Below are 27,496 nucleotides of genomic sequence, written 5' to 3'. Positions count from 1 at the left end.
GGGGTTTGTATCAATGCTCACCTCAAAATGCCCGTCTGAGGGAAAAAGTGCTGAAAGGCTGAAGTTTTTTGGGGGGATATTTGCTACAGCTGTTGTAAATGTAGAAGGCTTGTAAGCTTCCAACTGGGGGCCTTTCCTTCCCCCGCTGATGGTCGCAAAATACCACATTCTCACACCCAGTGAATAAAAGGGTAGATAGAAGACATCGAACTCCCTGCGGAAACTATGCTCAAGCATCCTGTATTCCTTCAGAGGAATAAATCCTCTGCCTGCATCTACCACCCCGTTCTTCAGGGCTGTTTGTAGAGGAGAGAAAGATGCACTCAGGCAGCAGCCCCACTACAAAGGAGGGCTGGCAAAGCAGGGGTAGACTGATGGAACAGCTGAATTGCTCTCATGCTCCAGAGGAGGTGACAAGGAGGGCTGCCTGTGAGGCACACATCTTTCAGCAGTCAGTTGTTTGTCTTCTCACTCTTCATTGTTAATGACCATGAAAAGCTAGTGGGAGGCCAGCCAGGACACCCGTTCTCTCACTTGCTTTCAGGGATCCAAAGACTTTGGGATAATGAAATAAATGTTAGGTTGTCAGTCCAAAATAATAACACTTTACAAAGTGGAAATGCAAATTTCCTGCAATATCCCTGAATGGCAGGTGGTATTTCCTGAGGTATTGTTTCTGACCTACAGGGGAATTGATATTATGAACTGACTGAATGAAAATTATTATGGTATCAAGCTCCAGCCATTAAAGTAAAACAATTAGAGCATAGTAAACTAAATAAAGGAACAAGCAAAAGAAGGCTTGGATTTTGTATATTCATTGCTGGTTTTATTCCTAATGCTGTAGACGCTGAGTGTGGTTAAGATACAGAAATCCTCTTTTTACAGAAGAGGCAGCAGCAGAATGGAAATAGGAGAAAATGTTTAAATTCAATTGCTTTTAAGGGCATAAGCAAATAATATGTAATCATTCATATAATTGGTATTATTAGAGAAGTAAAAAATAGCTGTGTGTTGAATTAACTAATACTTCTGTATGTCCAGCAAGCCAGACAGACATTTACTCAAGCTTCTAAAATGAGATCAGGAGCAAACATGCCTGTGTTTCTGCTAACTAGAATTTTCTTTGAAAATAGAACAATCTGTTGCTGTCAGTCAAAACTCATGATTTCATATAAAGGAGACAATCTATTAGATTTGCTGTCCTACACTTCATATAGGGTCATTTGTATCTTGTTTGAGTGAAATGCATTTAAAATGATCTTATGTACAAAACGTTGTTTCCTCAACCATGTTCAAAACCAGCACCTACCTAAAGCTGATTTTAGATTGATTCTGAACATGCATTGCAGCACATTCCTACATTATATATAACTTTATAGCTGAAAGACATATGTATTGGCTCGCACTTTGTAGAACCTCCAAGATTTATATTCTTCTACTCCCACAACCCTATGCTCTCCTGCATGGAGCTACTCATGCTACCAGCCAAATGGATTTGAGCTTAGTCCCCTTCTCTAAGATTGTTCAAACAAATTTGAGACTTCTGGTTTTGTGCATCTGGTCTTTTGTGTCAACTTCTTCAGTTTTTCTTGGTTGTAACTTACTGTTTGATTTCTCTGCAACCCCTGTGTGGATGTTCCTGAGAACAGAAGCAGTGTGCTGTTTTCTTTGTACACCAGGGATGGGAATGGGGATGTGTGTGTCCTCTGGGCTATCAGATTATATAGGCTAACTGAGAAGCAAGGTAAATACCCCCAGGGATCCCTAGCTGCTGCGCTGGGATGCTCTTTTATTAATGATTCACTTAGAAATAATGATTTGGCATGGTACTCAAGAAAGTTGTTTTTGAAGGTGTTGCTTTTCAGATGAGATGTAAAATCAAAGCCCTGCCCTCTGTGGTCATCAGAGTCCCCATGGCACTGGTGTTTTGAACCCCGTGTACTAGGCAAAGTACAGTTTGTGTCATTGCATGCTACTTTCTCTGCCATGTTCACTGGGTATGCTATTCTTCACCTCATGTCCAAACTGTATGTGATGCTGTCTTGTGCTGTTAAACGTGCTGCCAGACCTCATGCCAGAAATGGCTACTTTGCAGGGCAGAGTGAAACAGGTTTATAAGGTTCTTATGTCGCTTCAAGTGTGCAAATAGTCATTTAGGATCTGCAGAGATGAAAAGGATATTCCAACATAAAATTACATATTCAAATTCTGTGATTGCTTTTGGTTATCTATTCCCAAGCTTTTGATAGGAAAGTCCTATCTGTTGAACAGAGTAGTATTGGTATGACCCATCACACAGTGTTACAGGACTCACTGATTGTCTGGTAATCAGTTAATTTCCATTTATAAAGGAACACTGAGGGTTCAGGAAAATATACTTGAGGAAAAGAAAGCCAGAAGAAATCCACCTGAGCTATACCGTTGAGGAGATACACAAACATGGTCATCATGGTGGTGTCCATGCAATTCCCAAGGTTTTTCGCTTGAAGTTTGCCACTGTCTACTATTCACTAGTAGATCAAGTTCAGATTGTGATTATTTCTGTAGTCTTCAGTCTCCTTTCTGTATTTGTCTTATTACAGGATGCTATTCAGGGAATGTGTTAGACCTTTTGCTCATAAAGTTTCTGTGGTTCCTTGGCATCACATCTTCAAGGAACATAACACCTACACTAAAGACTCCCAGGACATTGTCAGCCTTGTAGTCACAGTGTATCAGGGTTGAGACAAGCAGAGGAAAAGGGCACTCCCAGATATTACTGCCCAGTGCTACAAGTCACAGTGCAAAATTTTAAATACACTAACTGTTTTCTAGGGGAGGGTGCATTTATCTAAAGCTCACTAGGCTGGATCTTCCCTACCAAATTTCTCAACAGTGCAAAGTTATCCTGCATTCTCTTTTCAGAAGGCCCTTTTCACTCTGCCTTACCTTCAAGGATGTGTAGATTCTGCTCTTCATCAGACATCTGATCTGATGTCTGTCAGTTGGTCCAAGCACAGACAGCATCATGTCATGGGATGAGCATGGATGTGAAAGGTTTGCCATCATGTTTTAAGTCATAGTTAAAGATGAGCATAGATCTCCTCAGTACCTCTGTAAGGGACCAATCAACCAATCCCAGCCCAAGAGTTGGGCCCACCACACTTAGGAGTGAGCAGAAGGAGGACACTGATGCTTCTAAGAGCCATATGGTACTTACTTATTGGATGGGTTGCCTCTGAGATACAGAATGTTTATTAATAATATCCCAGTGTGGAGATCTCATGAGAGTTCTGGCTTTCTTGTCAGTTGGGAAGCTGTCTGAAACTGTGATGATGCATCTGGAAGACTCATGAAATCATCTGGTTTGGATGTGCAAACTAGTTTACAGTCAGCAAAGCACTGTCTTTTTTAATTTTTAAAAAAAGAAAGTACCACCCACCCCCCCCCACAGTATTTGCTAAGTAAAATAGAGCTAAACTATATCACATTCATGAGCTACGTATTTGCTTATCTATGAAAGAAAAAACCATAATAGAGGACAATTCCACAGTGCAAAATGAGGAAAATAACCACAAATTGCCAATGGCACGTGTCAGCAAGGGCAGGCAGAAATTAAAGTGAAAAAATGTGGCTGAAAAGGCCACACATTTGTTATGTAAATGCATCTAAATTAGCCCTGAAGACAGATGTTGCTGAGAGGTGATGAAAGGCAAAGTGGCATGGGCAACTCCTTATCCCATCACTGTCTCCCACCCTTTCGGAGTGCTTGTGTGATGAACAGTGAATATCCTGGCTGTCCTGTTTCCAGCGCCTCTAGCCAAAAAGCTGAAGCAGACCCTCTCCTGCACAGATTGCTGTGCTGAGAGATGGCTGCAGTTCTTCAGGAAGAGCACATCCTCCTGTGGATCTTTCTGTCATCAGCCTTGCAGGTGGGATGGAATCCTCTGCTCTCCAAGGCAGTGCAGTCCTAGGGCTTTGGCATTTCTGTTTACCGTTTTTGTGATCTGAGAAGATAAAGCACTACCATAAAGCCTACAAAAATCTGATCCTAAAATCTGAAAAACCCACTGGTACCTAAGAAGATTCTTTCTAGTGAAACTTCCCAACTGCTCTCTTTAAAAATGCCACAAAACCCTCAAAATATGTCAGTAATGCACACGCTTTACAAGCATGGAAGAAGCCAAAAGTATGACAACAATACAGCCATCTAGTGAGCTTGGTGGACAAAAAGAAATATGAACAATGTGTTTCTGTTTTTCCTCTTAGTTCCTTACACATAAATGGCAGTGCAGAGACCTTGTTCCCATATGTGTGTAAGCAGAAAAGGTGGTATGTGTTTGGTACCACTCTTTTTTACCATCTCTCCTTGCCACTTTTCATTCCTTCATCCCATCCCTTTGCATCTTTCCCAACCCAAACTTCAACAATTGCAACTCGATCAAAACTTCCCAGCACTGTTCCCTACTAACCAAAGATTTCCAGAAGCTCCTAGGTATATGCATGATGGCACAGCCAATACTGATGTTTCCTCACCCCTCCTCCAGTTGTTGTCCTTTCTTCTCTGGTGACCTCTTTGCTGGTCATGGGGATGGCCTGGGAGAGCAGTGGGTTCACAGCAACCTCTGGTGTCCATGAGGTTTGCCTTAAGGCACACTGTCATGTTCCCAGGGTCCTTTCTCAAGAGAAAGTCTTGCTTGTGATTGGGCACTCACAGCTGTGGAATGTGGGGATGCTTAGATGCCTGAGAGCAGCCTGCTGACCACCAGCAGAAGGACCTTCCTCCACACCATCACCCCTACTTGGATATCTAGAGTATCCGAGTATCCCTGGCCACATCACTGCCAATGCAAGAATGATCTTGCAGCTGCTGGTAAGTGATCTGGTGCTGATAGAATACCTGATCTCACCAAGGTGGATTATGTTCAGCTGCAAAACAAGCTCCTGTCTAACCAGTGCACCTAATTCCCAGAAAGGGTATGCCTCTCTGTGCCAACTACAGCAGCATTTGAAGGCCAGCTCTCCTTCTTTCATCCAGAAAGCTGCTTTCACCTCTGCTGCCAGGACCACCTAGCCACAGATATTGCCAACTGGTATATTTTTGGCATATCCCAAACCACAGAGGTTCCAAGCACAATAAAGTGTAACTAATTGGAAGATGGAAGCATTTAGCTCTTTCAGTAGACTTTGGAAATAAGGGCAGAATTTATCCAAGGGGGGAATTTAGCTATGTTTTTTGCAGCATGAAAAATTAGGTTTTGTCACTTCAGCAACAGAAGCAGCAAATTATGGGAGAGTTTTCAGGAACCGAGAATCAATATCCATCAGTCCTATTCTCTGAAAGGACCTGCATTTGCTGGAATGTTCACAAGCCCTCCCTGGCAACCCTAACATGTAAAAGCAGGCTGCTTTCCAAGTGGTGGATGGAGCTCTGTGAGCGAGGAAACCACGTTAAGCTTTACAAGGGAGTGGGGCTGTTGTAGGGTGCTCCAGGCACTGCATTCTTGATGTGGTGTCAGGTTTCAGTACTATTATGAAAAAATCTGCAGGGGATTTGCGTGCATACCTTGCACACATACCTTTGATGTTCACATTGTTAGATCCAAGCAACAAATAGGATCTTTAGGTCACATGTAGCTTCCAAAAGGCTATTAAATAACTATAGCTAGACAGTCAGGTAATTGTCCTGTAAAATTACAGTCAAATTCTTCTCTCCTAGATTGGGTTAAATTCAGAGTTTGTTCAGGGATGTAAATAGAACACCTCCAAAATTACACCAGGATTTTAAAGAGCAGAATCTCTATCTTCCTCTCTTCCCCTTTTTTCACTCTCTTTCAGACCAAGGGAAGCATATGTAGTCAAACACTGTTCATCTTCCTGCTGCTGTTGAGAGGTTGGCAGTAGGATATTGACAATACGATAGATGTTGAGTTTGCAATAATTTACTAAATGAGTTCTAGCTAGCTAAAAAAAAAAAAGCTGTTTGCTACTGTCTTTTAAAATGCTTTACTGTGTTACATGGATTTCACAATGATGCATGTAATGAAATTGCTGTCAATGAGTAAAATCACACCAGAAATGCAATGAAATGGGTATTTCTGTTTTGCAAGAAGGGCCTAGAAATCATGCCTTTGGACATAATGAATGTAATTTCCATTTAAAAATAAGAGTATGAACTGAGTTAAGTATTTAACATACCACACTCGAGAATGATCCCAAAATATATCAATCCAGGAAGTGGATTAATTGCAACAACTCACCACCAAGCCCCTAGTATATTTCAAGTACGTGGAAAATATATTTCTATTTTGGACACTGAATTCTTTATTAAATTAGGCCAGAATGTCAGCAGTCTCTGCTTGGACTCTGACAGACACTCTTAGCAGCGTCAGTGTCCTGGAGGCAGTAATAATTATCAAATCTATTCGATAGACAGACAGCTATCAGACATCTGTATATCCCAGACATACAAAAACATCCCCAGCCAACCATGTGGCTACCAATGGATCTGCTGAGACAAAGAAGTTCAAGAGAAATGCCTCAGGCAAGATCCTCAGCTGCAGAAAATCAGCCAGGCACAGGCGATTTGCCTTCCTTGCCCTGTGTGCTTTTTCTTTGGAGTAAAACCCTGTCCAGCCGTCAGAGGGCAATGGGAGGTCAGGGAGGCAGTGGGTTCAATGGGAAGAGGAAGCTCCTGCAGGAGCTGAGGGCTGTGCCTGGGGCTGACCACATAACTTCTGTACAAGATGCTTTATATCCCTGAAGGAGTAGAAATGGCAGTGCAAAAATGGCTTCCTAAGATCCCTTGTATTCTTACCCCAGTTTGTGCAGATGAGGGGGCAGATAGCTCTTCCTAAAAGTGCCTAGTGGTGTGTGTGTGTGCTTAGTGAGCTGAACAGTGCCTGAGCACAGCCTCGAGCACTGCCCTACAGTGGTGTGTGCTGTGCAGCTGGGAGCTTGCTTTCCTTCACCCTCTTGTCCTCTGCCACGTAACAGATGTGGTTAAGGAAGTAGCGCAACCCAGGATTCTTCCTTCTAGGCAGTCTGGAGGAAAGGTGGTCTAGGTACAAGCCAGTCAGAGGTCCTGGACTGGATTGTTTTCTCCTGTTGGTGAAGTCTGAACGTTTTCTAGGCTGATCACAGTCGCCTGCACCTGCCTGTCCATAGTGTCTACTTTGATGCTGTCCTGCTCTGGCTGAGATGTGTCTCACTAAAGCAAGAAGCATAAATCTCTGGAGGCAGCAGCTCTTGTGGTATGTGGCCAGACTGAAGAGACATGCCACAGACTGCCACTGGGAAATACCCAAGGGAGGTCACAGACTGCTTGGCTCAAATCTCACAACCTTCAAGGTAGCTTGAATGGCTGCCTTCCCAGAATGGTGAAGGTGCCTGAGGGCCAAGGGCAGTGCATTTTCTGTATTTTTGTCATTATTCTCCTTGAGAAGAAGTTCAGGTCTGGGCTGTGGCATGGCCATTGCATCATCCCTGCGGTGGAGGTGTATAGCCAGGGACAGAGTTACCACCTGATACTGCTGGGACACTGCTGTAGTCACAGGTCTGCCCAGCAGAGCAGTTTGCCTTTTGCTTTCAATCACTTTAGTTCTTTGTCCATTCCTGTTTCTGGGCTTGGAACTGTTGTTAGCAGAAGCTTTCATAGGCCTGGAAATTAATTTGATTGTTTGTATCTAAGCCTACATTGTGGAAAATGGGCTGCATGTATTTCAGTTTTCTAAATGACACAAGGACACTGTTACTGAATGAGTTGATATCTTTGTACCTTAAAATTGAGAAGAGTGAACATTAGAGGCCATAAAGGGAAATGTTACATGAGAACAGTTACTTTTGAGCAAAATCCATGAAGTTCAGAGTTGACGTTCCAAACAGCAGTGGATTTTGCAGCAGGTTGGCCTGTTTGAGGCTTCTCTGTGCTATTTACTCTGTAACTTCACTGGAGATCAATGCAAAGGTCAAGAGTATCTGGGAGCTCCTGCCAGTCAGGTCCTGAGATGAGTCCACTGCTGACAGTTTTGCAGCTCTGATCAGCTCCATGCAGTGGTTCCAGTGGGAATGACCTCTGCAGCAGAAGCTGCCCTGGATTTTCGGTCTGTATGGTGGGAGGTGCCTGAGCAAGAGGAGAGAGAAAACTCTAAAACCAAAGTTGGAAGCAGATTGTAATGTGATACAGTGCTTTCCACCTCTAGGTCATCAATTCAAATCTAGCCTGTTTAGCAGTGACCAAAAATCATTTCCACATGGGCCAAGAGGAATGCATGATGAACACAGGAGTTGCTGTATCCAAACAGACAAGATAGTCTGGAGATAAACAGTTGCACAATAGTTATTTGTCAGGACAGGTCTGCAAGGCATAAAGCTAAGTAGTTTCTGATCAGTTTATCCCTGAATAATGAGGGCTTGGTTTCTTTGCAAATAACTTATATTTCTGTCTACTAAAATGTGAGGTTTTTAATTTGCGCTATAGCTAAGAATGACTGAAACCTCCCCTCTGGCTTTCTCAATAGTCTGTCTGTGTAGGGAGTTATAAATAGACAGACACACATGACATTTGCCAGACAAAAGAGCCAGCTCATGTTTCCTTAGGTGTATATCAAGGAAACCTCAATGCTGAACTGTGTGCTAGAATTATTCAGAAGGACAGAAAATGCTTCTTAATATTTTAGCAGCAAAATGCAGAGTGTGCCAAACTAAACTTAAGCAAAATGCATCAGGAAAGCTTATCAAGTGTGTGACAGATGATAATGAGGTAACAGGGAAACCCCACAGAGCTGCAGTGACTCTGAGGAAGAGCAGTCAGCAACAGCAGATCCTTCTGCTGATGAGCTGTATTGATTTTAGATGAGAACACCAATTTAAACTTTGTTTATTGTATTGAAATGCAAATACAAGGCCCATTAAATGGATGTTTCATAAGCTGCACTGCCCTAAATATTTTATGGAAATGTAACTAATACTCGCTGAAACATTATATAAATTAATAACATCTAGGAAGAACACTGAACTAACAGCTACTGTGCTTTGAATTTTGATTATATCCTTGATAAGCTCACTGGAATATTGTAGAGCTTGAACTAACAGTTCAGCTAGAAGATGAATAAAAATGATGGGTTTTCCCTTCCTGTTCTAACCATTAAATTTGTACTTGTCAAGATCTGTAATGGGAGTGGGAGTAAGGTTGGGTCAAAGCAACTGAGAAATAATGGATTATATGAGCATAAAAGAAAACAGAATTGGATTTTTAAATACATTTCTTTCACTGTTTTATTCCTCTCAGAATGTAAAACCATTCCAAATTAAGCAGATTGTAGTGAAGGTAGCTTTCTACACCTAAACAAAATTTATGAAACAAATTTAAAAATGAAACAAAATTTATGAAATCCTAACCCTGATAAAGTCAGTTTCTTGACTTCCATTGGATAGACACATACCTAACTGGATATATGTGCCACTGCCTGAATTTTAAGACTATCAAAAGAGTCATTTGAAGCAGTGTGCTTTGAATTTGCCAAATTAAATATAAATTTTTAATGCCAGTCAAATAACTATAAAAAGTCACTCTGTGCACTTGGAAAACTCTGATGCTCTCTACTCTCCCTGACAAGTGGAATAAAAATACTCTTTATCATTGACTAATTGGTGTAGCTTCTGACATGTTGCAGACTTTTCCAGCATCAGTCAGGGAAGGTCAGTTTAAAAGCTAATAAATATTTTTCCAATTCTTTGACTTTGTATTAAAAACTCAGAGGAGTGCCAAGTAGGATAGAAAATAAAGAATAGTTGCACAGATTTTGCCAGAATTCTCCACAGATTACTATTAGCCTCATTTATGAGACTGCACAGAGAACTGTGAAATCTCTTTTGAACTCTAAGGGCCAGATGGTTTTGCTGTTAGATTCTAATGACCCACAGCAGTGTGCATACACAGACACTACGGTTGCCAGTAGACTGCAAACATGTGATGGAGCCAGGAGAATTCATGACCTGTGCTTCCAAAACACAAGTCTCCTCACTACTGATGGGATAAAAAAGCATTCTGCTGCTGCCTCAAAAGGGGGATTATTACTAAATCAAGCCATGAGCATACCTGGACCTGAGGAGTGAATGGCAGGCACATCACCCCATGCAATTTCAGGAAGACTTCTGCTGAGGATCAGGAAGCTGCAAGTGGCTTTTGCTGGAAGGTGAGGGTTTCCTGGCAGGCTGTGTGGGCCCTGGTCCCAGCACTGTATCATTCTGTGCTGGAAGAGGGAGGGAAAGGCTGGACTCAAACCAATTAAAGCTGTGGGGCAGAATGGTAGTTACTCTGCTGTCATATGGAACTGCTTGTAAGACATGATTTATTTTGGATTATATTGGTTTCAACTGGTATAATATGAACTTCCTGATTTTTCAGGGGTATGTAGACAAAAAGACTAAACATGGTTTTACTCATCTTTTAATTTAGAACTACAAGTGTTTGGATGACCTATGAAATGATTTTAATGATCTCTGCACAACACTGAGCTGTCAGCACTATAAATGTCATCCTAACTGGGTATTAGTTTCCATCATGGCCATTTAGTCTCCCCAGCAGAGCTACCTCCATGCAAATCTCTTATCTGCGTCAAGCTGTTGGAAAAAACCAGAGTCACTGTTGCCAAGAAGCATCAGTCAGACATCTTCATAATGCTCAGCTTGAAGAGGAAGACACGAACAGAAAATCCAAGAGCACCATGTGTGCGCAGCTTCTTACCCTTGGAGCTTCAGGCATAGCAGTCGGGGGATGATTTGCATTCAAACCAATGCTTTTATTTCTGATCATTAAAAATGTGTTCCAGCATTGCTCACACCAGTTGATATAGATTTACCCTTAACTTACCATTTTCCTCCCTTAGCTTTAGAACACTAGGAAATGTCACAGGGTAAGAAGGATTTCTGTGAGTGAGAAGTGTGACTAATTGAATTTGATACAACTTTAGACTGCTGGTACAAGATGAATATGAACTCATCACATGAGGCTGCTCTTTTGTTCTCATATAGAAAGCAAAGAAATTGTTTGACCAGTATGAGCTGTAAGGATATGTGTATGATATTGACATAAAGTAACAGAATTTGAAAATAAAAAAACAAAATGAGGCGTGTGTGTCAAAGGGGGAGTAGAAGAAGTGTAGAAGATAAACAGTTGGGCTTTTAGCACTCAAAACTTACAGCAGAAATAAAACCATCAAAATTTTGTGTATTCTCCTTCTTAGGCATTTTGTGGGATTTTTCCTGTTCAAAGTTAGGAATATTATCCTCAAGTTTTAAATTATTATCTTTTGCCTTAGCTCACATACTTAATATTTTAAGCATGGCAAAAGAAATACTGATGCATTTTAGATTTGTTCTTCTTTGATAGACGTTTAAATGATCTGGTCATAGGATTTTTCCAACACTGTCGCTTGTTCTTCCTGTATCATACATTATTTACAAAAGTCACCTAGTGTTGACTTGTACTTGGGTATGATATAAAAAACCCTGAAGTTTGCTTTCAAGTGTATGGAACATCAGCTGATCTACATGCAGTGTACAATAGCTGTTTTTCAAACTTAGGATATAAAAAACATGACAGCACTGTGTTGCACAAATCTCCTCTTAAGATGGCTAACACAAGTGAGAGAACCTCTGACAGAGTAGAAGTTCTACTTTTCTTACCATCTTACTTCTACTTACCATCTTACTCTGCAGACTCCTAGCAGGGAAAATATGTAATAGTTCAGAGCTCTTGTTTCTTGCTTACAGCTTTATTTTGCTCCAGAGCACCTATTTAACATCTCTTGTCCATGGCTATCTTATAGTTCCAGTCTTCTCCATAACCAAGGCAGATTGTCTTTCTTTCCAGTTAATTGAACATGCAGATGCAGCACTTGTGAATCAGAGGTGTCACTTTCAAAGCCCTGAAAAGATCTTTTAACTCAGTAAACACAAGGTTTAGCAAGTTGAAGCATTAGTATCTGCAGTGTGTCAAAATGGTTCCGAAGGCATCACATCCACAGCAGTTAAAGAGATTAAAGGGGTGCTTGGGAAATTTCTTGTTATTCCTGAATACCTCAGTTCTTCTGCTCAGGGTGACCTAAGTGAGCAGGCACTAGTTCTCACAGGACTGGACCTTACTGGATTTATATGTCCAGCCACCTTTCCCACTCAGCCAGGCTGAAGCAGGAAAAGCAATTCCTTTGAAAACTGGCACTTGCAGCGATTCAGCTGCCACAAGCCGGAGCCCTCGATGTGACATGAGTGGGCGCAGCTCCCAGCGTGTCAGTGGTGTGTGCCACTAATACTGGCTCAGGGACTGAGCCCTGCTTCTGGACTTGCATAGCTAAACTTCTTCCATTTAAGGGAGCAAGCATAACATGTGCTGGTCTCCAGATCCCAAGTCCAGTGGAAACCTAGCCGGCAGTAAGCAAGCACTGCCAAGGAGCTCTCGACATGAAGCACTACTATAGCAAAGGTCTTGAATGACTAAAATTCTTGAAAGCCTTGGTCAGTATCACAGACAGTTTCCAACTGGGCAAAGTACAATATTTTCCTTCTGCTTTTTATGAATGGCTGGATAGGGTTGTGCTGGAGTCAGAGTCCCCTGTGGAAGCCATTCATAAAAATAACAAAACAAAACAAATGCATGCAAAAAAACTTTCAAGGTCCAGTCCAAAGCCACTGGGTGCCAGAGGCTGGGAAAACATGCTGGCAGCTCAAGCCCCAGCTATCACTGAAAGTATTCAAGGGGCTTTTTGGTGGTCTGAAAAGTATGAACTGCTGTGTAGAAGGGCAGCTGGTAGAATTACTGTGACACATACTAGGCAGAAAGCCAGAGCTGGCCTTGTTTCAGACATTGTCTTTCCTCTCATTGAAGTGTCAGGACCTAATTCATGGAAAATATGGTAAGTTGGCAGCTCTTTCAGAAGATTTCATTGAGCTACAGTGAGTGAGAGTCACATGAACATAGAGTGCACAGCCAAAAATATATGGGGATTTCTGAGCTGAAGAAAACAGTCAGCCTCTAAAAATGTTCTGTGGATTTCATGTGGTTTGGGAGTAGACACATGTACAGGTGTAATCAACAGGCAAAAAAAGAAAAGAAAAGAAAGTGAAAAAACACTATTGGCAGATTACAGAACAGCTCAGTGAGTTCCGTAATTATGAGAGATTCCTTTAAAACAAATCATTCCTTTGTCCAAGGGCAGCAAATGTCCATTAATGAGTTCAGGGCCTGCAGTCCACCTGGAGAAGGCATCAATAAAATGTGTGCCTTGATAATAGCTTCTCCATTGCAAGGGAATTTAATGGAAAAGGAAAGGGTCCACCCAGAAGTTTAAAGACAGACCCAGTCATCACATAGTTTTTTTCCTCTCATATTTATTTGAGAGCACAACTTGGAGCCTGTTATATAAAAAAATACAAGAGCAGATTCCACTGAGTTAGAAAAAGACTGAAAATAAACAAAGCATCTCTTGTTATAATGGGACACTTGTGGTGGGCAGTCTGAATTTAATCAGTTACATTTAATTTACATTTTCATTGATCCTTCCCACTAAAATATTGCTCTGAAAGGCCAGTTACACTAAATTGCTTATTCAAAAATATTCCAGTGATTTCCTACTACACTGTCATGAAAATTAGGTTTTTGGCTGTGCAGAGGGATGCCTGTTGGCTTCTGCCCAAGCAAGGCACTAAAATCATGGCTGGGATTAGGATGAAGCAGGAAGGAAGGGCAGCAAGAAAATCACTGGGTGTGATTCATATACTTTAAAAACAGAATGTCTGGGGGAGGGGGGCAGGCAGCAACTTTGTCCCACTGAAGCAAGAAAAGCCTTTTTGTCCTTTCTGTGTCAGAATTTCATCCTTTATCTGTGGTCTTATTGTTCTGTGTTGCCGCTAGCACCCACAAAGGTCATCCCACCATCTGGGCAATGCTGGTGTATTTTAAGCATGTCTATATTTGTTCCTTAATTGGTACTCCTCCCAGGTGGGGATGAAGCACACCAGCACTTTGGTAGGTCTCCTGACTCATGTGAGGACTGTGTTTTCCAGTCCTGGGTGGAACCAGCCAGGAGAGACTTGCTGAGAATCCATGGTAGTACTACCAGGTCCTGCATAGGCAGGTGGACACACCCAACCTGGCCAAGGATGGGCATCCCCATGCCAAGGATGGGCATCCCCATGATTCACACCAATAGGCTTGCAAGGGTCAGCACAGCATCACCTGCAGCTGAAGGTCTCAAACCACAACTTCCAAGGGCTGGAAACACTGGCCATCCCAGTCTCCTTGATTTTGGCAAGGGTGGCTTTGGTCAAGTGGGAATCTGTGGTTTAGGAATGGGATTATGTATCCTTCACCTCTCTGCCTGAGCTTTGACCTACCTATGATGAGTGGGGAGATCTTCCCCACAGCAGGACACTCCACTCACAGAGACATGAGAGTGCTGTAACAGGGCAGCAGCAGAGACAACAAAATCTAGTTACAAAATCAAGTCACTCTCATGGTCTGATAAGGCAGCAGTACCATAGAAGAGCTGAGAGATGTAACATGCTAAATTAGATTTCACCTCGGTTTTAACTGTAAAAACTTAACATACTCCTCTTCATCCACAGTAATATGAATTGCTTCAGAGCAAACTAGTAGATAGGAGAGTCTGGGTGTGAGAGCTGATTATGTTCATCTTTCCATTTCTGACTGTGGGCTTTTCCTGTGTTATATCTCTATTGCTGAAAATATTTTTCCTAGCACTCTTAAAGTCACAATTAAGTGCTCTCACTTAATTTTGTTTCTGACCATGCCTTTGTTTTGCTTTTCAGCCTCAACAAGTGGTTCAAAAGAAGCCTGCTCAGGTAAGAAAAACTAATTAAAATTATTTTGACTACTTCAAGTGAAACATTTTTTTAGTATTTCAACTGGCCTCTTTTACTGTAAAGAAAGAAGGGAAATGCATTAATTGTATGAGCTGGGGGACAGCTATTGGCTTGCTGGGCACAACCACCAGAACATGCAGTGGCCCTTGGGAAAGAGAGGAGGAAGCAGTGGACAGTGCCTGCTCAGAATTGTCCTCTTTCTGCATTGGTCACCTTGCAGTGATAATGCAGAAACACATGCACACTTCTGTGGTGTGAATCCAGCATGAAATAAATACCTCTGTGTGTCCTGAATGTGGATAGGTGGGAACTGCATTGCAGCAAAGAGGGGCATATGCATAAAACCCACCTCTCTGCTTTCCTAAAATAGAGGTAAAGCCTTTTAAAATAAGGGCCTTGTTACCCTTGTTAAATCATGGCTCAGGTCTACTACTCAGGCTAAGTAGAAGGGAACTATGGGAGAGTGACTCAACTGGAATAGGGGTAGAGAGACATGAGAGATGTGCTGCGTGACTGCTGCATGCCCACATCACAGTGTGTGGTGGTTGGTTGACTTGGGCCTATTGTGCCTTAAAACTCTGTAAAGTGATAAACTGCTTAAAAAGGCCTGAATTTTGCCAAGAAGCTCTCCTTTGCACTGCCTGGGGACTCTGCATCGCTCTGCATCATCACACTGAAGGATTCTCTAAATCCACAAAATTCAATAGGCTGAATGTAGTAACTAGACTGGATCCATCATGAAGACTAACGTGTTGGAACTTTTTGTGTTGTATTATTATTTTTGAACACATTGAAAAAAATGCAAGCCACAAGGTGTCATGAAACCAGTCAAACACTGCAGTTACAGTCCACTTCATTTTCTTCACCCAGCCTGCCCTGAGTTAAAAACCCCAAGAAACTAACTCTAACACTTAGTTATATGTGCACCAACAGAAAAAAACTCTGGGCATGAGAGCAAGTCCATCATTGCCCAGCAGAGACCATGGGCTGTGCTGCTGTACCTCCATACAGATGAATGATTGCTGAGTCAGGAGCATAAAGGGTCCATTGCTCTTCTGGAAAGAGGTCTGCTTTTAGAAAGGAATAATACCTTCATTTTTCCACCTTATGGTTCTAATACATTATTATACACTGTACAATTGTCATAATATCAACTGCAATCTGAATTAGGAGCTGTTTCATATGAAACATGAATTGAACTAGCCATGAGTTGAAGGGGTAAAATGATGTAACCCTCCAAAGCATTTGCAGGAATCAGATCTCTACAAAATAAATCAATACAGTTGCAGCAATGATGAATCCATGGCACAGCTAATAATATTAATGTCTCTGAATGATGGAGGTAACACACAGGATGAATCTGGTAGTACTTTAGGAGAGATAATGTCTTTTGTTAGGCTAGCTTGTGCAAAAAACACAGCCTGATCTGACTACACCACACAATTCAGAACACACCAAGCTGTTCTAATAGAAGATATTTCCATGTCTTGCTTATATCCTTCAAAAGTCACTGCTACAATCAGGTTATTCCTACTACAACATGGTAGTAAATCTGCCAGTGGGCACAAAGCCAGCTCTCTCCTCTGTGGCACCCGAGAGACAGGGAGGCTAAACTCTGCTGCAGAGAGGAGACCAAATCCAGGAGGCAGAGACTCCTGGGAGGCTCTTAATGTTGCCTTTTCCTCTGGTACGCAGCACAGCTCAATCCCACCGAGGTGAGCAGGAAGAAGGGGTCTAGAGCTGATGGCTCCAGCCTAGCCTAGCAGAAACCATTGCTGCCAATGGCCTTGTGGTCCTGCCAGGTTTCCAAGCTCCCCAGGCACTCACTCCTGCAAGTGTTTTGTTTGCACAATAATCATGTGCAACCCTGGGTGCAAGAGAAGAGGAAATACCTGGGATTGAAGATGGGCTGGGGTGTAGGAGGACAAGAGGGGACCTGGACTCTGTTTTGTAGCAGAACAAAGTACTGACAGATTTAATTGATGGCAAAATGATGTAGGCATTTGAACTGAAGCACTAGCATTCCCCATATGGATTTTCCTGACCATTTGCTGAAGCAGTGATTCTGGTAGGGATGTTGTAGTGTGTGTCAACCAGCTGGATGCCACCACTGCTGCAGTGGTGCCTCAGCAGCATCTCTGTAGGCAGAGACAGAGAGAGAGTGAGACAGAGATAAGAAAACCCTTTGACATTCCTATTAGTAATGGAAGTGTTTGTGCAGAAAGGGAGGAGGCACAGAACAATACATGAAAAGAGAGAGAAGGCTGTTTAGATCTCTCCAGTTACCACAACTGACTAGTGAAAGAACACCTTAAATTATCTATATGCCATGTCTTTACACAGACAACATTTCTGTTTTTAATCCTTAGACAAAAGGATGTTCAGTGAAATCACTGAACTTACCTTCAACCCTTCCTGGTTTCAACAGGCCCCACCCTCATGCTTATAGTACCACACCATTGCAGTTTTGTTGTTATAGGTGCATGGCTAGGAACAAAAATTTATCACTGTGAGCAAATGCTCATGACGGTGTCTTCCTGAGGCTGAAAGAAGGAAAGGTAAAACAACGTATTTCCTGGGATGATCAAGAACTTCATGTTGCTGGGTTTCACTCAGGTCTGGTTACCTCTCTCTGATTTCTTTTTATAGTACCTAATTTGCCTTTAAAATAGGGAGGTTCAGACTCAGAATTAACAACAAGAACATGAGCACATGCAGGCTTTCTAATCTGAGCTGTTTTAAGGAAATAGCGATAAATTATGTAAACATGGGGACTACATGGAAGTTCATGGAGGATAATGTAAAACTTATACTACATTCAGAGTAATCTCTTCCTTTTCCATCTGTTTCCTTCAAAATATCCTCTCAGGTGGCTTTACTGTGTAGCAGTCTGGATTAAGTTAGAAATGTATACTTTCTTCATTGGTGGGGGCTGTAAGAGGTTACAATCAAGAACTGCCGGTTGATGGTGAGCCTGCCTTGGTAAAAGTGGCAAAAACTCTTGCTCAGGCTTGGTCCCTGAGTGGTCTCCTGTGCTTTGAATTTTATGTGTATTCTTAAAGATTTCTGTGAGTGTTGGTTTACATCACTCCTGTTCTTGCTGCTAGCAGATATGTCTCTTGGGTTTGTGTCACTTTTAAAAGTACAGAAGCAGTAGGACCAGATAAAATTCTCATTTTGCAAATAACAGCTCTGTTCCTATCACCATTTCCCAGATTTTAAGCATTGTGCAGGGCTCTGCCGTGCTCTAAATCTCTTCATGGATGTCAGCTGTGCAGTTTAGGGCCATATAGATGTTTATGTAAACTTCTGCAATATCTTTAAACTTTGACAGAGCTCTGATGATTTACCATCACACAGACAGTAAATAGCAGCAGTAAAACCCACTGAAAATCTACACACCCATATTATTAATACAAGTCTTTGAGTGCAGTGGTCTGTTCACATCTTTGTGATGATCACTGGTGCATACTCTCACACTTCCTTGGGGAAATGAAGAAAAGAGCCAACGTAACTGTGTGACATTGGTAAGTTTAGCACTTTCACGTAAGATATTTGCCTAAACCTCAAAATGAGACTCTTCGAAATCTGCTCTGTCTCTAAAGAATGTACAGCTGGAGCTTACAGTCATGACGTAATATTTTTACCGAGGTGTGCAAATACATAGTCCAAACAGAAATTTCTTCATTTGTTCATTTTTAAGCAATATGTAGCAGCTGTTGACTCAGCCATATGGGGGAGTTACACTCTTAAGTAATATGAAGGAAATAGATGTTTTTAGGAAAACACAATGAAAGCTATCAAAATTTTCTGGAAACAGGACATGTTTTATTTTCATCATTTCCACAGAAGACATATAATGAACATAGAACAGCCCTTTGAAAATCTTATCTCTCTTAAAGTCTCAAATCCTTGAAATCTTTTTGTATCTGAGTCTGAAGGACAGCATACCAGTCAGAAAGATGGTGTGTAGATCAGAATAAAAGTGTATCAGTCAGAAGAGTGCACGTAAAGTATACATAGAAGAGTGTACAGAAAACATGCACTGAGGGAACAAGTGAAGCATACTTCTCTACCTCATTCTAAATGTAGTAGGTGTTTTTAACACAATGTCCAAAGAAATCAAATCCAACAAGAATAAACGCTAAAAAGTGTTATTTTGTATAGGAAAGAAGATCTGGATTTCCTATATTTTTTCCTGCTACTCATTTCTCAGTGATAATACCTTATCAAAGTGCACACACTTAAAATCTGATGTGACAAAAAGGAATCAGATTTAGCAAGATTTTTCTTCATGGCTTGTGAAGCACTGTCTAGGGGATTCAGTCTTGCCTACTGCATTGTGCCACTGGAAGATGTCATGTCCCTGTCAGCCAGTTTATGAGTCAATCAAAGAGCAGGAGTGCTGTGACTTAGTTCAACGTAGAAGGAGCCTTCATTTCTGAACAAGAACAGCAGTGGATTCTTGACAGCTCAAACACACAACATTTATTTCCCTGAGGGAAACTCTAGGACAGGAGATAGCTTTCTGAATGCAGCACTGGTCACACATTTTCCCATTCAATGCAGACATGCTTTCAGGTCCCTGCTCTTTTTCAGTGTGTTGGGCACGAGCTGACCCTAAAAGCAGGGATGTAAAACTTCAGGGACTACAGCTGTTGAGCCACTCCTTGCATAGCAGAGGGAGTAGGTGTTGCAGATGGTGGTAGAAGGCTAGAGGATGAAGGTGTGAGCTAAAAGATTTCCCTATGCCAGCAATGCTCCTCTTCAGCCTCTCACTACCTCTTCCCTCCCCACTCCTTGCTTGTGGAAGAAGCCCAAGGTGGGCAGGCAACATCTGTGGGCAGGGTGGCTTTGTGTTTGACCCCATGGCTGTGACCACAAAAGGTGTTTAGGGAGGTACTCCTTCCAATTCAGAGCTGGGCTCTGATTTGACACAAACTGAAGTCTCACTAATAATAGCCAGAAGAGAAGGGGTTGTGGTGTGTACTTGGGAAACACCATTGAGGAACGTGGCTGGGCAGTGTTTAAAAAAGTGGCTGGGCAGTGTTTAAAAAAGTGCCAGTCAAGAGTAAATTAAACAGTGCTTCTTTTGCATACACATGCTACATATTTTGGCTGAGATTTTCAAGAGTAGCAAGAGTCAGTGCTGCTAATACCTGGGTGTCTTCCTTCATACAAGACATGCAAGACATACAAGATTCTCTGCAGCACATGACTACTCCCTGAAAATACGGATTATTTTAAGATATTTCCTGAGTGACACTCAGAAAGCTGAAACTACCAGCATGATCACTCTGTGGACTTATAGTAATAGAAATAATCAAAATGCTAATTAGCAAAGATGAGGTGCAGAAGGCTGCAGAGGAGGAAAGTGCTCTTTGGTGAGAGTTTGATTCCTGAGCTTTTTATAAAGGGCTCTGCATTTTCAAGGGTCAGCATTATTGTTGCGCTTCCACATCCAGCTGAAGCCACAGAAAGATGCCCTATTCCTTGACTTAAATATTATTAACAGATACTCCAGGGTTGTATCCTTGCTCATTTGTTGCACTGGAAAGCATGGGAAACAAACCTATGTAACAATTCTTGGAAATTGCTCTATCTTTGCTGGTCCAATTTAGGACCATATAAATTCTGTTGCAAATTTTATTTTAAAGATTAAGTATGCTGTGATGGATAAGGTAAGCACAAATGAAATGAAAGTTCAGGTCAATGAAAATACAGTTTTTGTCTGTTAAATAATTTGCTCAGATAGATAGTTACAGTCTTCACATACCAGCACTAATAAGGAACTAACTAGGAAAAAGAGCAGTATACTCAGCCCTTATTAACATATTTAATCATGTTATGGAAGGAAGCAATAAGAAGACAATATGTAATTTTTTGGGGGGTTTTCCCTGACATCTGGGAAATTTTATAAGGTCTACTTTTCATCCAAAATAACAGTCTTAGAATAGAAGAATAAAGAGAATTTTTCAGCTACTCTTACTGTACTCTGTGAGCCACTTTTGGTACTTTGCAAATTTAGTTCCTTGATATCAGGACTGCCATGCTACCCCAGGGTGACATTTGGCCTCCCTGGGCAGTCCCTCAGCTTGTGACACCTGTGCCAAACATTAAGGCTAGGATGGACAGGCTGAGCCTATGAGCTTGCCTCCTCCCTTGTGGCTCAGAGAGGATAACCGAGGTGAAAATTTCATAATCAGTGTGAAACAATTGTGATAGACACTTTAAAACCATTTTTCCTGGTGGAGTTTCTATTCTATATCACTTCCATTGATGCTCTCAATGTACTGTTCCTTAGTGCTGAGATGGAGTGAAGCAGCCCAGATGACAAACACAGTCTGTGACAGGCAGGATGCAGTCTGGGGGCCCGTTCAGAGCTCATGATCATTGATTGCTCATTGGATATTGCAGGCATGGAACTGCTGTGATAGTGGACAAGAAGTAGTATAGGAGCATCCCAACCTCATGGTAGACTGTGCAGTGAGAATTATGGTCCTAGGCTCTTCATGTTGAGGGCTACAGAAGTACGTAGGTGGTTTTCAGACATCAACACCTTGCCAAACAGTGCATGAAGGATCTAAATCTTTGCACAGCCTAATGTTTGTAAGCATCTTGAGTTCATCCTTACAGGACCTAAATAAATAAATAAAGGTGCTTTTCTCACACGGAGGAAGGAAAAAGTCCTTAAAAACCACTGTCTGACTGTTGGGCATTGCAACACTCACATTATCATGGCAAACTGTCGAATGGATCCCTTTTCATTGGGATCCCAATGCAAGAAACATTGCATTTTTTATGAAGTCTGCTCCAGCAGATGGTGAGCATCTTCACTATGATGAAGTTCTGCTGCTGATCCCACCGTGAAGCATTTCTGGAAATTCCAGAGTGTTTTCAGAAAACATTGGGTGAAATCTCTCTTTAGAAATGACGAATGCTTATATTAGAGAGGGATATAATATTGCCAGTGTGGTTCTTGCTTTGCCTCTGCTCTGTCAATGTAGTTACATTATTCAGGGCCGATCTCTGATCTCAGGTTTGAAGAGTTATTTGCCACACAACAACTATGGGAAAATAGAATGAGAGAAATAAAAAAAATGAATCACCCACATTCTGCTTGAATTCAGATCTCAGATTTCCCACATCCTGGTATTTAATTTCTCACAGAGTTACCAATGGTTGATCTCACGGCAGGATTAGTGGGAAGAAAAATGAGAGCTCCATTGAAACCAGACTTGAGTCTGGAAGGAAGGAACTTGTGAGCTCTAGGACCCCGGAGATATCAGATTCAGGGTAGAGAATAGCTTCCACCCCCTCCCCTTCCCTGATTCTCAGGCTTATTTTGAAGCAGATTCTGGAAACTGAAATCAAAACAGCAAAGACACAGTTACAGTAAGTTAGGGGGCTCACACATCACTTCAATAGACTCCTGAGAACTGTGTTTATAGTGAAGCATTAACTGTAATTTATATTAGTATTTTTTTATTTTTATAAAGAGGAGAATAGATTAACATTGAGGTATAAATTGCAGTATATCTGTCTCAGTTGTAAAATAAACATGTTTTGAACACACATTTCCAGCAGGATACCTTCTCTGATTTGATTATAGAATGTATATGTGTACAATTTGAAAATAAATTTTCAATGTGTTCAATTGGAAAAGAAATTCCCGTAAGATATTATATAATCAAAAGGAAATAACCATTATGTATTAAAATGGAGACCCTCACTCACTTTCAATCAGGTTATCTTCCTTTGAGAAATAAAGAGCTTTGTCCTGTGGATCACTGCATAGATGGATCTAGAAAAGTTGGGCTGTTGCTTTGCACTAAGGAGGATCAAACTTTCTCACACTTTCCACCAGATCGTGTGAGATATTCTAGAAGTTGAAAAAACCTTTAAATGCATCACTCTAAATCCTTTAGGAGTTGAACATACTAAGATGACAAGAAGAGTATGTCATTAAACCATAACTACCCTTTTTGGATTACCTGGTATTTGTAAATTTTTTGGCAAGGTGGCTTAAATTAGGGGTATATTTTTAGCCTGCAGCATTACATAATAAAATGGCAGCTGAATTCTTGCAGTAAAAAAGGGATGGGATGGGGGGAGTTTATTAAAACCAACATAAACCTCTCTGATTTTGTTTTTTCGTCTGCACGAAGAGGTGCTCCATGGTTACACAATCAGTAAAGTTTGCGAGAGAAGCATTTCCATTGCCCCATTGTGCTCAGGAGCTGTCGCCTGCCTTTCACTGCAGACCTGCTGTTTAGTCTGAAACAGAAAATTAAACCCAGAACTTCAGCTCTCAAAGTTAAAAATTCTGCATTGCTGGAAGCACGCAGCCTTGCCAGTGTCTGTGTGGCAAAATCCGTGATCAAAATCGTCAGACATTTTTAAAAGCATTTTACAAGTCTGTTAAACTTTACTGTTTTTGTTTTGATTTGGTTGGGGGGCGTTTTTTGTTAAAAATAATTTTCTGAATTATACTACAACGTCTCACGTGAACTGTGCTGAACCAGCTCAGGGAGCCTGGCTTGCTATCTTTAAGAAATATGTTTCTCATTTTGGAGGGCTTTTCTGAGAATGGCCAGGGCAAGGTAGAGCCCTGTCTGTTAAACTCACTCCTTCAGAAACAAAAAAAACAAGGGATGAGGAAAACCAGGGGAACCCACGGAGAAGGATGGCGGCGGCCGAGCCCACGCGCCCTGGCCTGCTGAGGCTGCCCCGGCGGCAAGGCAAGGGCCGCTCAGCCTCGGGGCTGGCGCTCGTAAAAATGTCACCAGTGCACTTCCACTGTGAAAGGCGCTTTTATCTCCCCTTCCCACAGCCCCTTTCCAGCGGGGACGTGGGGCTGGGCCCGGCGGCTGCTGCTTGGCCTCCCCACATGGCTGGACCCTAATGAGGTGTGTGTGGCTCTTGGCTGCAAGTTTTCAATCTCTTTCTTATTACTTCAAAGCTGCTGCTCCAAGGTTCAGACAAGTTTGATCACTTGGCAAAATCTCTCAGCTGGGATTCAAAAGGGAAGATGCTTTATTTTATTATTTATCGTCGTAGATAGATAGCTCTTCCCAAACTACTCTTGCCAGTGGCTTTGTGGTCAGAACCACAATGCTTTTTTAAGTGATAAAGGATTGAAGGTGAACAACTTTTGGCAGTTGCTTCCTGTCTGTAACAAGTGGTTGTTTTAAGGGGGAGAAAAAAAGGAGAATAGAAATATAACAGGCCTTACTTTATTTTCCTTTTCAAGTTTTCAGTGGGGAGGGGGGGAGCAGGGAAGGAGCAAAAGGTAAATGATGTGCATTTGACCTCCATTTCAAAGCCTCTGTAGCATTTCTCTACCTCATTCTGGGAGACCATTGCTGTAGTTCATCCTCTGCCACTCAAAATGTGCAGAGAAACTGGTGTTGTTTCAAGTACCTCAAGGGCTCAAGGGGAAGGTAGATTCACTCAGTTTTACCTGTGAGGCCTCCAGTATCCTTTTGGGCTTTTCCTTCTCCAGTGCCACAAGAAAGCAGAGCTAACAGAGTCACCCACAGCATTTCAGTGACCTAGGCAAGTCTAAGGATTTTTAAGGTTGGCATCCACCTTCTTTTGCTCTTTCATCTAATTATGGACACAAATATGAGTGATTGGAGACTATTATTAGAGCCTCTGCTTGCCTTATGCTCCAGTCTGGATTTTGGCTGTGAATGCAGGGCAGTTTACCACTCCTCCAGTTTACAGCATCCACAAGAGGTTTGTAAGAGCAGCTTCTCAAAGCTGGGGTCAGTCCAGCTCAGTTGTATATGTTTCTAACAGCACCACTGCCTTCTTTTTCTTAATATTTTATTTCCTTCCCACCAGAAATGTTTACATATCATAGGGTTGAAGCTCTCCAAGACAAAATACATCTCTGTCAGTGTTGCATAGCACCCGCAATTGCTTCAAGCAACATTTTCACTTTAGGTCTGTGCTTTGCAGACTTTAAATGGTGTTTTCTGCAAAATTCTTCTGACCAGTACTGAGATTTTGCTGAAGATTTTCAGTCTCCTTTTAATCACATTGGGAACAGTTTTTTTCCAAAGTGTTTTGACCTGCTTAGGTCAAAAAGGCACTTGCTGTACTCAGATGCCAAAACGTGTTTAAGAAATCTGGCTTGACATAACTTAGACAACTGAGTCTCAATTTCAAAAAACTTCAGCCACACAGGCTTTGGCACTGAGTGACTTTCTGCCTTTCAGGAACCTCATTGCTGAGTTAATTTCAGGGCTGCTTTAAAATCCATTGCAAACTTGGGCACCTAAAGCTGAGGTTCATTCAAGATCATCTGTAAGAGAAATTGAGAGGCAGAACCTAAGGCAGGTACATTTAGGTTGACTAAATGTCAGTCAGCCTAATTCCTGTTTCTGGAAGTTCTCAGTGTAAACCCTCTTGGATTTAAAACTCCTGTGTCAGATAAGCCCTTTTTCTCAAAGTAACCAAAGAGACTCATTATCACTCCATTATATCAAACAGTTCTCCTAGTGGGAGATAAGCTAGGAGATAGAGAAATGTTTTTGATCCCCCCTTAATCTAACAGGAAGAACAGACTTGAATCTATATTTTAAGTAAACTGTTCTAACTTAGAGGAATGTCCTGTCCTGTCCTATCCTGTCCTGTCATATCCTGTGGGAATCCTCCTTGGCAATGTCTTGGTCCCCTCTAGTTGTCTGAACCTGTTGCTTATGGACCAAAACTTGGCCAAGCCTGGCAAGACACTTCCTCCAGCAGAGGAAAGGGATCTGTAGAACTGGTTTCTGTGTGTGTAAGGATGGTTAACTCTCTCTGACCTCTATCAGCTGAGTCCCAGCACAGCCCCAGCAACTTCACTCTGGCTGCCTCATCTAGTTCACTTCCTCCAACAGCTGGGGATGTGTATTATCCAGTAATCCCCATGAGCAGCCTTTTTGCTAGTCAAGCAGTGCTTTTCCAGCAGTAAAACGAGAGGACACACTTAATTTGCTTACTAACTATGCAGCTAAAAAACCATAGGTGACCTGCAGGAGAGCATCAGTTTTTGGCTTTAGTTTCTCTACTCCCTTTCTGTCTTTCACAGAATAACTGATTATTTATATAAAAGTGGAGTGACTGTAACAGAAGCAAGATGCATCTTCCATACACAAAAGTTTAGGGGGGAGCCTTCTTCTTTGAAGGTAGAAAACCAGTCTTGACATACCTGCTTCAAATCAGAGAGCATGGGGATTTCAAAACAAGCCTATGTGTGAATTTCCAACCCAGTGCTATGGCATACATGTACGCAATTTTATTAAAATTAAAAAGTCTTATTTTTGCTGCCTGTTATACATTGCTTTTCCAAGTGTGAAAACTTTGAGGACATCACTAAGTCAAATTGATCTTTAGGATACTTTATAGCCCTTAGAGTGCTCCCAAGAGCATTAGGCAGCTCTGCACATGCCCACCAGCAAGCACTTGGGCATTGGGAAAGTTAAGTAGCATCTCAGCAAGGCTGCTTGCTGGTATCTGAATATTGCTGTGCCATCATGCTATGGCCAGATCTGTGGAATTCTGAGGGCCAACATCTTTACACAACAAAGTGGACTATTAGAGGCTAAGTCAATAGGAACTTACACATTTAAAACAAGAATCTTGGCTTCCTGTCCCTACATCTCAACCCCAAGCTGCCCTATCAGCTGCATCTCTCTATTTGTCTCTTTGTTTATATTTAATGTCATTTAAGTACTGAAAGTTTTACTTCCTTGGGGGGGACCTGCATGCTCACTGCTCCCAGGGCTGTCCCATGACTTAGTCTATGATTGCAGAAACAGTGGTAGGAGAAAGCAGAGAGTTTAGAACTGCTCTGTAGCCAGTTTTTAACTGTCCTGTTAAGCACCAAGGTAAAGGATTTGTACTCCTTCTAGCATGCTAGCAGTTGCAGTGCACAGCAAGTGCTTGCTTGTGGCCTGACTGATTTATATGTGTTTAGATACAGAGTTTCTGTACTGAAATAATTCCCTAAAATAATTTTTTAATCCAGCAGTAAGAAGGGTTGTATGGCCTTTTCTGTATATGGTCATGGTGATCTCTTCTGCCCTAATAAATCCTTTCATTGTGACGTGTGAAGCATACCTGCAACAATTTGCCTTCTGAATCCAGCTTCTAGTTAAACTTTGCCTTACTGCTGAATGACCCCTGCTTCTGAACTCACCACTGTGCTTTGCAGAGAGTGCAGAGCTCGAAGCAGCAGATCCCACCCTAAGCTTCATGCAGAGCAAACCTACTCTGAGTGTCTGTTAGTGCTGTAAGAATTTCTAAAGCCATTTGGTGCTCTGGCTGTGGAGCAGTCAGGATGGCGCTGTCTCAGCTGGGCAGAGTCCGGGCCCTGGCATCTGCTCTAGAAGCCATCTATTCCTATCCCTGTATTTCAGGGACTCCTGAAATTATTAGCTTGCATGCCAAGAGATTTCAGACGTGTTAACAGCAGACAGTGGTCCATAGTTTGCAAGTTGCTCTTGTCAGCAGTTCTTTTTGACATATCTATTCAAGCATACCCTCTCGGGCTTAGAAAGCTGCCAGCAAAATCTGTGCCAATAGCTAATACTTCATTATAAAATAAAAGCTCTAGCAAATTCAGAAGCTCCATATGCAG

The 27,496-nt window shown here is 41.9% G+C and overlaps 1 protein-coding gene across 1 annotated transcript in view; it reads left to right on the top strand.

Moving 5' to 3' along the window:
* The window catches only part of HMGA2 (high mobility group AT-hook 2), a 110,581-nt gene that overhangs the window by 74,537 nt on the left and 8,548 nt on the right, over positions 1-27,496 (top strand). The window contains exon 4 of the mRNA XM_005519330.3: positions 14,812-14,844. Coding sequence (XP_005519387.1) covers positions 14,812-14,844 — 33 coding nt within the window. The remainder of the gene's footprint in view (positions 1-14,811; positions 14,845-27,496) is intronic.

This window comes from Pseudopodoces humilis, chromosome 5 (assembly GCF_049639895.1).
Source record: "Pseudopodoces humilis isolate 2021_Gansu_Grassland_sample_001 chromosome 5, ASM4963989v1, whole genome shotgun sequence".
Lineage (NCBI taxonomy): Eukaryota > Metazoa > Chordata > Aves > Passeriformes > Paridae > Pseudopodoces > Pseudopodoces humilis.
This window is presented reverse-complemented; position numbering and strand designations above follow the sequence as displayed.